This window comes from Gavialis gangeticus, unplaced genomic scaffold (assembly GCF_001723915.1).
Source record: "Gavialis gangeticus isolate Ggan-Ray unplaced genomic scaffold, GavGan_comp1, whole genome shotgun sequence".
Taxonomy (NCBI): Eukaryota; Metazoa; Chordata; order Crocodylia; family Gavialidae; genus Gavialis; species Gavialis gangeticus.
The window spans coordinates 31,832,413-31,845,269 of record NW_017729029.1 but is presented as its reverse complement, the minus strand read 5'-3'; the positions used below and the strand labels follow the sequence as shown (position 1 = coordinate 31,845,269).

The 12,857-nt window shown below is 46.3% G+C and overlaps 1 protein-coding gene across 1 annotated transcript in view; it reads left to right on the top strand.

Annotated features, from left to right (window-relative positions):
• The window catches only part of LOC109300344 (connector enhancer of kinase suppressor of ras 2-like), a 444,864-nt gene that overhangs the window by 338,804 nt on the left and 93,203 nt on the right, over nucleotides 1-12,857 (top strand). The window contains exon 11 of the mRNA XM_019521027.1: nucleotides 971-996. Coding sequence (XP_019376572.1) covers nucleotides 971-996 — 26 coding nt within the window. The remainder of the gene's footprint in view (nucleotides 1-970; nucleotides 997-12,857) is intronic.

Here is a 12,857-nt window from a genome sequence, read left to right as displayed (position 1 = left end):
TCTAAGGTAAGCCCGCCTGCCCTCCAAGCCCCCCCCATCCCTGCCCTGCCCATCCTCATCCCCCTCCAGCCTCCTGAAGCCCTGATCCCTGTCCCCACCCCAGCATCCCAAACAGAAAACAAACAAACAAACAAACAAAAACCTCAGCACTTACCGACAATTCAGCTGCTGTCAGGGTCACTGGGGCCCTGCCTGCACAGCACAGGGCAGAAGAACAGCCCCAGCAGCCCCAGCCCAGTCCCTCCTGCCCTGTGCTGCCCAGGGGGGCTCTGCCACGAGGCCGCAGAGCCCCCCCAGTCCCTGTTTCTAAGGTAAGTAGAGGTGCTTTTTTTCTTTTTCTTTTTTTTCTTTTTCTTTTTTTTGTTTTAAGTGACATTGCCTGGGATTGGGGGGCAGCCATGGAGTCTTGGGGGTGCAAATGGGGGATGAGGCTGGGTGGGGCAGCTATCGGGGGGGCTGCAGCAGCTGACATGGGATGAGGCCAGGTGGGGCAGCAATCGGGGGACTGGGGTGGGGCATGTGGGCCTTGCAGCAGGGGTGGTAGCCCCTCTGGGGGCCATTTGGCCCTTGTTGGGGGTCCATATTCCCTGTGTGGGGGCTGTATTCCCTGTGCGGGGCCTTATCCCCTGTGTGGGGCCATAGCCCCTGTTGGGAGGCCATAACCCCTGTCGAGGGGTAGCAAAATATATACTCATGTATTCATAAATTCATGAAACGTGTATTTAAAGTTCACTTTATTATTATGGTAGAGACACTGGTAGGCTTCCACATTGCTTTAACACTGTAGCTATAACAATAAAACATTGTCCAACTGATTTCTGTCTCTGTCTCACTCTCTCTCTCTCTCTTTATAGTGGTCTTTTGTTTTAATTGTGAAGGAACATGGATTTTGGGGTATTTTACAGAATGACTTCAGGATTTTTTTATCAGGGATTTTTCAGTTTTCCAATGGAGGACCCTGCCTGCTCAGAGCTGGCAAGTTGGACCCAGCTGGCTGTGGCTGACCTCCTGGCCAAATGCGGTCAGGAGGACATGCTTTGACAGTTCAAAGCGGGCCACCACACCCAGAACATCTTCCGGGCCATAGCTGCCCAGATGGCTGGGCGGGGTACACATGGCAGTAGTACTGCACAGAGGCCAGCTCTGCAGCCACAGCCCACTGGCAGCTGGATCAGAGAGGCAGACGCCTCTACTGGCTGTGCAGTGCCCATCTGGGTCTGGCAGGTGAGCAGCAGGTCACAGCCAGGCAGCAGCTCCCACTGTCAGACTGCTGCAGTGGGTAGAGGATGCAGAGAACTCTCACTGCTTCAGCAGTCCAGCTGACACAAGGGGTAGTGTCCCCAGGTACCAATTGGCTGGGCCCCAGAAGCTCCTGAGAGTGAGTATCCCTGAGCTACTTGCCAGGGCAGCTTTTTGTACTGATGGGGCCAAGACAGGGCAGCTTTTTACACTGCTGGAGCCAGCATAGGTGCTGGCCCCAGCTGCAGATCTGGGAGGAACCAGGCAGGGTTATTTTGCCCCAAGTGGCACAGTTTGCTCCACAACAAAGTGCATGTCTGAGCACATGTACTGAGGCAAAAATTCCCGGCTCAAATTTGCACCACTTCTATTTGAGCTGCTGCAAGTGCATGTGCTTGCATGTGTGGACACACCCATTAGGTGCATCAACATGACACGTGTACTGTGGAGTTGCCTAATTAACTCCACAGTAAAGTCTCAGAGTATACCTGTGCGGCCATATTAGGCTTATGTAAATAAATAAATGCTGTGGCAGGTTAGTACTTGTCAACACAAGTACTATCCTACAGCAACGTTATTTAGTTTACCGCAATGCATATCTGGATGGTGACAAGGCTGTCTGGGGCCCAAGGGTGCTTCAGTGCAGGGGCTGCCTTCCAGCTAGCCCCACACTGAAGCACCCTTGTGCCCCAGCCAGGCTCTGAGCAGCAAGTTGAGCTGGGTCAGAACATCCCTGGCTAGCAAGCTGACCCCTGGGCCCCCTGCCAGCCAGGACTGCTCTGACATGGCTCACAGTGCTACGGTCCTGGGCACATGTGCAAGCAGCATGCCCAGGAGCAATAAACTCTGGTGCAAAATGCAAAATGCACCAGAGTTTATTGTGTTGTGCTAATTGCACACATAGATATGGCCACTGTCTACACATGCAATGCTATTAGACCACAGCAAGCTAATTTTCACCATGAAAAGATAGTACTGCTGCAGTCAGTACTGTCTTACTACTGTAAAAATAACTGTGTCTAAATGCATGTGTAAATGCTGACCTGGGCACACATTGCCTGGTCAGCTCAGGCAGCAAGGGGCCAGACCCCTGCCTGCCATCTAGCCACAGAGCTCCACATACTGGGGCAGCCCCAGCAAACCCCTCTGCCACCCAGCATCCAAGACGCCAGGGATGACCCCAGTGCCAGCCCAGTGCTGCTCTACCCTGGCTCAAACTGCTCCAGTCCCAAGTTTAGTGTCTGCACATTTGCCCTGGACCACAGAAGTTTGAGCAGCTACATGTTCCATTAAGGCACTGTGATAAACTCCGGGGCACTCTGCACCAGACTTTATCATGTTGTCTTAATGGCATGTGTAGATGTACCCAGAGTTTATAAATGTAATGTTCTGACCACAGTTTGTCACCTATAACTCTTCGTGGAAAATGTTATAAAGTTTTTTTTGTTTTTATCTGTTTTTTTAACTACATACATTGGGTATATGTTTCCTGTAGTCATGAACAGGGATCCTGGTTTTCTCTGTTTAAAAATTGCAAATTTTCTAATTAAAACCCCCACATCCACATTTTCCATGATTAAAATGAAATGCCACTATATATACAAGTATCAGTTCAACCAACTATTTTATTGGTATATTTATCATTTTAAAGCAATCTGGAAGCCTACCAGTGTCTCAGTCACTATAATAAAATAACTTCTAAGTACCTATACATTTTAACATTTGATTTTAAGTTTTTTATCATGGAAAATCAGAGCTCTCCCTGCCCCTTTCACTTACCAAGACACAGGTCCAAGCCCCTCACTCTCAAGCCACAGCTCCCCAGCCCTGCTGGTGCCACTGACTCCCCATCCACAGCCCCCTCACCAACCCTGCTGGTGCTCCTCACTCTCCACCCACATCCCCCCTCCAGCCCTGCTGGAGGGAGCCCCTAGCTGCCAGGGCTATGGAATGAGGGACCCTAGGTCGGCAGCCCCCTGACCCCTGCAGCAGCACCCAAGCCCAGGCTACCTATGGGAGACAGTGGCTACTGCAGTGAAACAGAGAGCAGAGCCTAGCACCCCCTCCCCCATGAGTGGTATGGCCAGAGTGGAGCCCATGGGTAAGCAAGTGCGGGCTGCCCACTGTGACCTTGGGCTCCCCACCCTGCTGCCCTCCCCCCCACAGGGCCTCTGCAGCCCAGCAGGCAGGACCCAGTGCAGCAGGGCCAGGTGGGGAAGCTCATTGCCAATGCTGGGAGCTCTGCCGTGCCAGGTCCCACCCACTGGGCTGCGGAGACCCTGGGGGGAAGTTAGCAGGGTGAGAAGCCTGAGCCCACCCCCCACACACACACCCTGTGCATAGATCTGGGGGACATGTGTTCCCCCTACCCCCTAGGAATAAGTGCAGCAGTAGGGGGGTAGCCCCCCCTAACCCCTGGACAAGCTGCCCATGCCTTCATCCCACTCCACACCAGAACCCTGCAGCCATGCGTTCCCTCCCTGGGCCCAAAGCCCCGTGCACCACCTCAGGCAGAAGCCCCAGCCCTGCCCACTTCCCTCCCTATGGAGGCCACAATCCCTCCTTCCCTCTCCCAGTCTTACCTGTGGGAGCTGCTCTCCAGGCTGCCTGGCATCCATGTGCATATGTGAGCATGTACATGCATGTGGTGCTCCTGCCTGACTCCCCTTTTCCCGCTCCACACAACCCCTTGCAGGATGGAACCCTGCCAGCCTGGAGAGAGCTCTTTGCAAAAGTGAAAAATCCATTGTGTTTGTCTGTTAAAATGAAATATCTATGTTTTTCTCAGTTAAAAGGAAAATCCATGGTTTTTTTCCATTTTTCCACAGGAATCAGAAAACCCAGATACCAGGTCATGAATAATGTAATACTGTAGTCTTTTCTTCTTAGGTGTACTGCGTTCACCAAATTGCCCCAATGGGTTTATACTTTGTGGTTTTTTGGCCCGTAACTAATTATACTTAAGTTGTGATTAACCAGTTAATTACATCTTAACTTGTTACCCATCCACACATTAATGAGATTAGTGGCATAATGAAATAAGGAATAAACTGCAAAATTGTTACATAAAAAAATGTGTAATAACTCTGTGACTGGTTGCAGTCACACCATTAATTGAACATATTGCCAGGCTAGGGCTCCCAGACACGGGAGCTGAGAGCTGGGGCTTCCAGCCATGGGAGCTCCTGGTGCACCCTCTGTGGCTGGGAGCCTCATCAGATGACTGCTCCCAGCCTCAGGGGCATATGGCATACTCCCCATGTCTTGGAGTGTATGGTGTGCCCCCACAAGTGGGAGTATGGTTCAGCTGACAGGAGACTGCATCAGATCTTTATTTGCACATCTACCAATGGCTTTTGGTTAACACTGTTTGCTCATGTAGCTCCTCAGTTGGTTAGGGAAAGTGTTACTATTTTACAATGTTAGACTCATTTATAAAGAGCCATTTCCCTTGCATGAAACTGACCAGTATAGAAGAATGATAGCTCTAAGTTTTTTATGAACTCATCCATGAAGGAAATTAAGTTTACTTACCATGAAAAGAAAGAAGTCTCAATGCCCCATCCTTACTCTTCATGTTCTCCAAAACATGGGGCACTGGACAGGCCGCAGTTGGAGTACTGCATCCGGTTCTGGGCGCCGCACTTCAAGAGGGATGTGGACAGCATGGAGAGGGTCCAGAGGAGGGCCACTCGTATGATCAGGGGACAGCAGGGCAGGCCCTACGAGGAGAGGCTATGGGACCTGAACCTGTTCAGCCTCCAAAAGAGAAGACTGAGGGGGGATCTTGTGGCCTGTTATAAACTAGTCAGGGGGGATCAGCAGGCATTGAGGGAGTCACTGTTCCCCCAACCACCGCCAGGAGTGACCAGGAATAACGGTCACAAGCTGGCAGAGGGTAGGTTTAGGTTAGACATCAGGAGGCGCTACTTCACAGGCAGGGCGGCTAGGGTCTGGAACCAACTTCCAAGAGAGGTGGTGCAGGCTCCTACCCTGGGGGGTTTTATGAGGAGGCTAGATGAACACCTTGCTGGGGTCGTTTGACCCCAGTACTCTTTCCTGCCATGGCAGGGGGTCGGACTAGATGATCTGCTAAGGTCTCTTCCGACCCTAGAAACTATGAAACTATGAAACATAAGGGAATACTGCCTTTTGTCCCTGTTTCAATTGCTCCATGCAGTCTTTATACTTCACAGCTCCTTCCAGGATCCAGTAGGGCCATAAATTCATATTTTTAAGAGTGGTTGGTATTTATTGTTATCCTTGTTATTTGTAATAGGCACTGGAGAAGCATGGAATAACATTTTCTTTTCTTAGCAGTTTGATTTTATTTTTTCCCATTTAACCTCTTTTTCTAATTAGTGCTGAATTTAACATTCATTATAAGTTTGTTTTCTGGATAATATTTTAGCATTACTGATACCATCATTGCTCTAATAATAGGCTTTGCTGTTATATTACCCTTAATACACAATACATTTTACAAAAATTTTACATCAGATGAAGTGTGAGAACCAAAGTATTTGACAATGTTCAAGTAAAGTAGTTAATATTTACAGATATTGCAGTACAGTGACAAAAAGTCATCTGTCTGCTTCTCTGAGAATCCATTGGCATTGCTACAAATAAAAATACACCAAAGAACAAATCAGCAGCAAACAATAAAAAATGCCTGCTAAAAATCATCTCAGCACAACTCAGGTGAAATTTAATACCAATACTCCATCCTCTATTAGATAAGCATCTTACAAAAATATAACTGCTTCATGAAATTGATTTCAGGTTTTTAATAAATTTGCCACCTGTAAATTTTTATCTGTTTTACAGTAGTTCTCATACTTTTTAAATTAATACTTCAAACCCTGATGCTAAGAAATAAATGAAACAATGAAGAAACACACAAAATACATATCATATCAACAGCATGAAAAAAATAAAACCCCTAAAAATACAGCTAATTTTAAAATGTAGTAGGCCAGCTCCTGAGCTGGTATAAATTGGCACTGGTAAAAGGGCATAGAAGTTCTGAGAAACATGTTAAATTGAGCCTACTTGTTTAAGATTTTTTTCTATTCAGCCTATTTCCTGCAAAGCATTTACTTGTAATTTGAAGTCAGAGGTTTACTCACATGAACTTTAATGCATTGTAATATCAGGGTATGAATAACTACATAGTCAAAACTGTTCAAGTTTTAATACAGTCTCTTGGTTGTAATTATAATTTCCAAAATTTCCTTCACATAAACCTCTATGCTATTTTTCATTGTATAGCTACAAATGTGGTAAGAAGCATATTTATATACTATAATTTTCTTTTCAATATATTTTACTAAAGTCATTAGTTACAGGAAAGCAAATTCTCTTTTGGTAGTTCTAGAAAAAGAAACATTGCTTTTGTATTAAATCAATCAGTGACTTCCTTTCCTTCTTCATGTCCTTGTGACAAGGTATTTAGCAAAAATTCTGGATTCATTGAAATCTGACAGGCCATACCATGAGCGCTTCTGCTATGGCCTTGAAATTGCTACCTCTGGGCTGTCAACTGTGTACCTTAATGCTCACAGCACCCCAGACCCAATCTATATGGGCATTTATACACATGCTCTTGGAAATGTGTGGTGGGGGGAGGGTAATGCTTTAATTAGAGCGGCTTCAAGAGCCACTCTAATTAAAGCTTCCAAAGTGTCACATATATCAGTGTCCCCACACTGAAAAGTGGCAGTGGGAGCATTTTAACTTAAGCTTGTTGAATGAGCTTTACTTAAAGTACCTCCACCACCATTTTTCAGCACAAGGATGATGATACACATGGCACTGGAGTCTACTGGAGAGTGGTAATTACCACCTTCATACAGACTTGATTATTTTAGTCTTCTCCGATGTGCTGTAATTACGCCATGTCAGAACAGCTTCCCTGCATGTGTATAGGTGCCCTATGAGCCTTATTCTTCTGTTACTGACACCATTTCTAAATTACTATAGCTACATTGATTTCAGTTGACTTCTTCCTTACTTGTATTGGTCTGAGATCAGAATAAGGGTCTGTAGCTATAGATATATAAGTAAGCTTGCCAATATTTATGAATCACCCCATAATCTCTGTCTATATACATGGATTTAAATTGATTTACACATCCTGCCATGCACACGTGCATGGCTGGAGATGTGACTGTGGGATTGCAATTTAGATCCAATCATGCCTTATTGCTGGTGTAGGGAGAGTCCAATCCTGAGTGCCCCCTGTACTGGCAAGAAGCAGGCTCCCACAGCCTACCAGGTCTGGAAGCCCCCTTTGCTGAAGGAGCACCCAGCAGCAGGTGCCAAGTGCAGTGGGACCAAGAATCTCTGTAACTGATGGGGTTGCAGCCAGAAGCCTCTTCAGTTGGAAAACTCTTGGTCCTGGCTGTATGTGTGGTACAGCCAGGACTGAGAGCCCCATGTGGGTTGGATAGGTCCTTCTCCTCCTTGGTGAATGTTTGTGACTTCATCTTAAGGTTTCATCTTAAGATAACAGAATGTTTCAAAAAGAGATGAATTGATGGTTTATTCAGGGACTTGAGAAGGATGGAATAGGCACTTAGGCATCTGGTAGCTGGAATGGGATCTGTCTCTTGGTATTCTTCAACATATTCTTAGATTATTAAATTTTCTTTCTGCATTCTAGAAAACTAGATACTTATACTTGAACCCATTTATGACTCCAAAAAGAAGTGTATGCAGTAATGATCCACCTAAATTAATCTTTTGTACCTGCAAGTATATATGTGATGGTCTAGAGTTGTTCTACTATATTATACATTTGTAGCAGAAGATGGATTTGATGGATGTTGTCCTGAAATTGATCAATTTTGTGCTACAATTAATACTGCAAAATTAATTTTACCTTTTGTGGCTCTTCTTACTTACTTTTCTTCCCATTACCTATGTAAAATACATGGGCTATCAGTGGTTCTATGAAGCTTCTCTTGCAGGCATCATGTCATTATGATATTATAGGAAATTCATGTAATATCTTAGTATGGTTATTCCATTTTAATTTATTACATCTATACTCAGTGGTGGCAGCAACAACCTCTCACAGTCAAGGTTGATCACTCCATGGGTCAAGTAAAGCATAAATGAGCCCATTGATGACTAAGGTGGCCAATCTCTCAGCTGCAGAATCTGGTAGATGTCACAGGTGGTGGTTAATGGGAGGGTCAAACCATGGATTTCTCAGTCATGTTTCCTTTCCTTCTCTTTCTGTTGTTTTTCTTCTTCCAGGGAAATTCAGTTTTCCTCCAAGTAAGATGTACCTTCATCTCACAAGGCATCATCATGTGGCCCTGTCCCAGGCTAGTTTTTCCCAATTTGTGGTTTCAGTGCCATACTCCTTAATGTTCATTTTGAGGGTGTCCTTGAAGTGTTTGTTCTGGCCCCTGGGTTTCCTTTGTCCTTAGTTGGGTTGGGAGTATAGTAGTTGTTTTGGTCAATGTGCATTAGTCATGTGCACATAATGCCCTGTCCACCGCAGTTGATATTGAATAATCAATGCTTATATACTGGCGGTGTTAGCTTTGGTGAGGACACTGGCATTTGTGTGACAATCATCCCACTTTATGGGAAGATCTTCCAGAGGTGGTGGTAGTGATGGTGTTCCAGGTTTTTCAGGTGCTCTCTATAGGTCACCCAAGCTTCCCATCCATAGAGAAGAATTGCGTTTACAACAGCTTTGTATAGTAGGACCTTTGTTCAAGTCCTGATGTCATGATCATTGAACACAGGATGATACAGTCTTCCAAAGACAGAACTAGCACATCAGATCTTATACTGGATCTCATCATTGGTGTTGGCCTTCTTTGAGAGTTGGTTATCAAGATATGCAAAGTGTTCAACATTCTCTAGCTCTTGTCTGTCAATAAGGATCTTTGTTGGGGGAGCAGACTGCATGGAGCAAGCTGGTGAAGCACCTTTGTTTTTCCAATGTTAAGGGTCAGTCCAAGACACTGGTATCTTGAGAGAAGCAGTTAGGCGCCATTTGTAGGTCCTCTTCCATATGTGCAATGACAGCACAATCATCAGCGTACTGAATTTCCAGAAATCAAAGCCAAAGTCACTTTGGTTTTGGCATGGAGGTGGGAGAGATTGAAAAGATTCCCATCTATCCTGTACTTGATGCTGATGGAAAACAGAATTGATGCAATCACACAGCTCTGTTTGACGTGAATTTGAATGGCAAAGGTCTCCATAGCAGAGCCACTACATAGGATGGAGGCAGCCACCTGGTCATGAAGGAGTCAGAATGGTGATAAATTTCCCTGGGCAGCCAAACTTTGATATGATCTTCCATAGAGCCTCACAGTTAACAGAGTCAAAGGTTTTGGTCAAATCTATGAAGGCCATATGCAGGTTCAGGTCCTGTAGCCTCTCCTCATAGGGTCTTCCCTTCTGTCCTTGGATCATGAAAGTGGCCCTCCTCTGGATTCTCTCAATGCTGGCCACATCTCTCCTAAAGTGTGGTGCCCAGAACTGGATGCAGTACTCCAACTGTGGCCTGACCAGTGTTGCATAGAGGGGGAGGATCACCTCCTTGGCCCTGTTTGTGATGCATCTGGGGATGCATGACAAGGTGCGGTGGCAGCCTATGTTCATTTTGGAATCAATAATGACTCAATAAGGTGGTACTCCCCCTCTATGCGGCACTGATCAAGCCACAGCTGGAGTACTGCATCCAGTTCTGGGTGCTGCACTTCAAGAGGGATGTGGACAACATGGAGAGGGTCCAGAGAAGGGCCACTCGCATGATCAGGGGGCAGCAGGGCAGACCCTATGAGGAGAGGCTATGGGACCTGAACCTGTTCAGCCTCCACAAAAGAAGGCTGAGGGGAGATCTAGTGGCCTGTCACAAACTAGTCAGAGGGGACCAGCAAGCGTTGGGGAAGTCTCTGTTCCCCCGAGCACTACCAGGAGTGACCAGGAATAACGGTCACAAGCTGGCAGAGGGTAGATTTAGGCTAGATATCAGGAGGCGCTCCTTCACAGACAGGGCAGCTAGGATCTGGAACCAACTTCCAAGCGAAGTGGTGCTGGCTCCTACCCTGGGGGTCTTTAAGAGGAGGCTAGACGTACACCTTGCTGGGGTCATTTGACCCCAGTATTCTTTCCTGCCATGGCAGGGGGTCAGACTCGATGTTCTGCTCAGGTCCCTTCCGACCCTAGAAACTATGAAACTATGAAACTATGACTCCAAGATCTCTTTCTGCCACTGTGCTTTCGAGAAGGGAGTTCCCCAACCTATAGGCATGCTGCTGGTTCTTACTGCCCAAGTGCAGTACCCTCCACTTCTCAGTATTGAAATCCATCCTATTCTCATTTGCTCACCCCTGTAACCTGTCCAGGTCCAGCTGTATGCTGTCAAGCTGTAATGTGAATGTTTTATATTATGTACTAACTTCATTTTCAAAATAGTAGTTTATATATCATAGCAGCAGCTGAATAAGGGTTCAGCTGTTAATGGAATGTTTGCACATGAGTTTGAAGCACATAATTTAACATCATTTTATATATCAGTTTCTATATTTTTTCCCATTATGGTCTTAAAATAGAAGTAGAGTTCATTAAACAAGTGTGCTACGTTCTTTGTTTTCTTGCCCTATAGTTTTTACAAGAGAACGTAATGGAAATAGGCTGATATCCCAAGACAAGAAAAGAAGTGCTAATAAGCAGATAATATATTCATGGAAAAACAAAAACAAGAAGTTGAAGAAAAGCACTTTGTAGCAGGTTCATGTTCCAGGGCAGCAATCCCTTCCTAACTCCAGCTCTAGTGTGGCCTCCCCTCCTTACTCATCCACCATGCCTTTGATGTAATTGTTTTATTAGGAGGCAGTCAGCCTAAGGGTCCTAGAGCAAACCTAAAGGTGGCCTCCATTCTCCCCAAAGCCCACTCCCATGCCTCACAGGTGATACTTTTTCCTGCTGTCACATGGCCCTCCTAGGTTACAGGCTCCTGGACACCCTCAGTCTGTTGCTGTGGTTCCAGACCTTCAATCCTGCTAGACCCTGGCCAAGCTTTTAGGCCAATTGAGATCTCTGGGCTTCCAGGCCCCATCAATCTCTGACTATAGTCCCTGACCTTCAGTCTCCTTATACCCTGGCTCCCCTTCTAGGCCACTGAGACCTTCATAGTATATAGGCTCACCATCCTTCAATGCAAATGTGGCCCTTAGCCCCACCCCCTTTCCCCTTATATGGTGCATGACATCACCAGCCCCACCCCCTGACCCCAGTCACGTGGTGTGTGACATCAGCAATTCTGCCCCCACGCCTAGTCACATGGTGTATGACGCCACCACCACATGGTCCATGACATCAGAAGGATTGCCCATGCAGACTCCCAAAGCCCACCCTGTCATGCTGCAAGAACTGCCTTAGATCACATGGTACAGTTATGACCTATCAGGCCCCAGACTGCTCTAGCCCTAGGGGCACAGGCGTGGTCTATGGGGTGGAAGTGCAATGGTGTGACCCCTCTAACAACCCGTTCCACCCCCCCGACCATTTGGAGTGGGTTTCAGAGGCCTCAGACCTCCCCAAGAATGACAGTAAACCAACCGGAGCAAGTATGGGGTGGGGGCTTAGACTGCAAGACCACCAGGTCTAGCTGCTTTCCCAAGTGACCCCTCTGTTTGTCTGAGACCATGCTAAGGCAATCAGGGGCAGACATGGAGGAGATTCAGGAGTGTAAGATGGGTGCCAAGTCTACCAAAACAAGAGCAGAGACCGTGACAGAACGTGAGCAGTCTATATCAGACCTGCCTATGGAGAGTGCGGACAACTCTGTCTCAAGGGACTCTACGAGGTAACTAATTTAGATGATTTTTGTGGGGTGTTTTTCTTGTAATTGTCTGGACTTGTGTTAATAACAATGTTTTTGCAGGTAGATGACGCCTTCATAGAGAGCTTTCAAAAACCTGCACATTGGCACCCCACCAAAAGTAAAGGTCTTTTGCGTGAACTGTTTTTGTTCACATCCAAAAGAGAGAAGTTCAAGACCAAAGACTGATGCAAACATTTTTGTCCAAAGACAATGACCACTAACCCAGGCTTTGAGCCTTATGGAGGATACTGAGCAGGGCTATGAGGCCATGGAGGTCACAGAGCAGGGCTACAAACCCATGGAGGTCACTGAGCAAGGGTGTACTGGGGGATTCTTTTCAAATAAAAAAGTATTCTCCCCCCCCCATTCAGAAGAAGTTTGCTTGTATGACCTGGTTTTGAACAACTGTTCAAGATGAGGCTGAAGATTTCATTGAAGTTGTATTTCTTACTTGCTTAATAAACCTTGTTTTACCATGGTTTAAATTTGTCCTTAAGCATTTGAATGCACCACACAGGTGTTAGCATGAGGTGGGTGTGGAGGCAGTGGTTACCAGCCATGTCTACACAGGAGGCTATGTTAAAGGAAGTTTATTACTCTCCTGGTGAAGCTGGAAGTTTTGGTGGGGTGAACACATTTTTTGAAGCCACCGAAAGACAGAATAAGGTTCTGAACAGAAGCGGGGTGGCCGCCTGGCTTTCAGATCAGGACTTTACACCCTACACAAATGGGCAAGAAGACATTTTAAAAGAAACAAGAC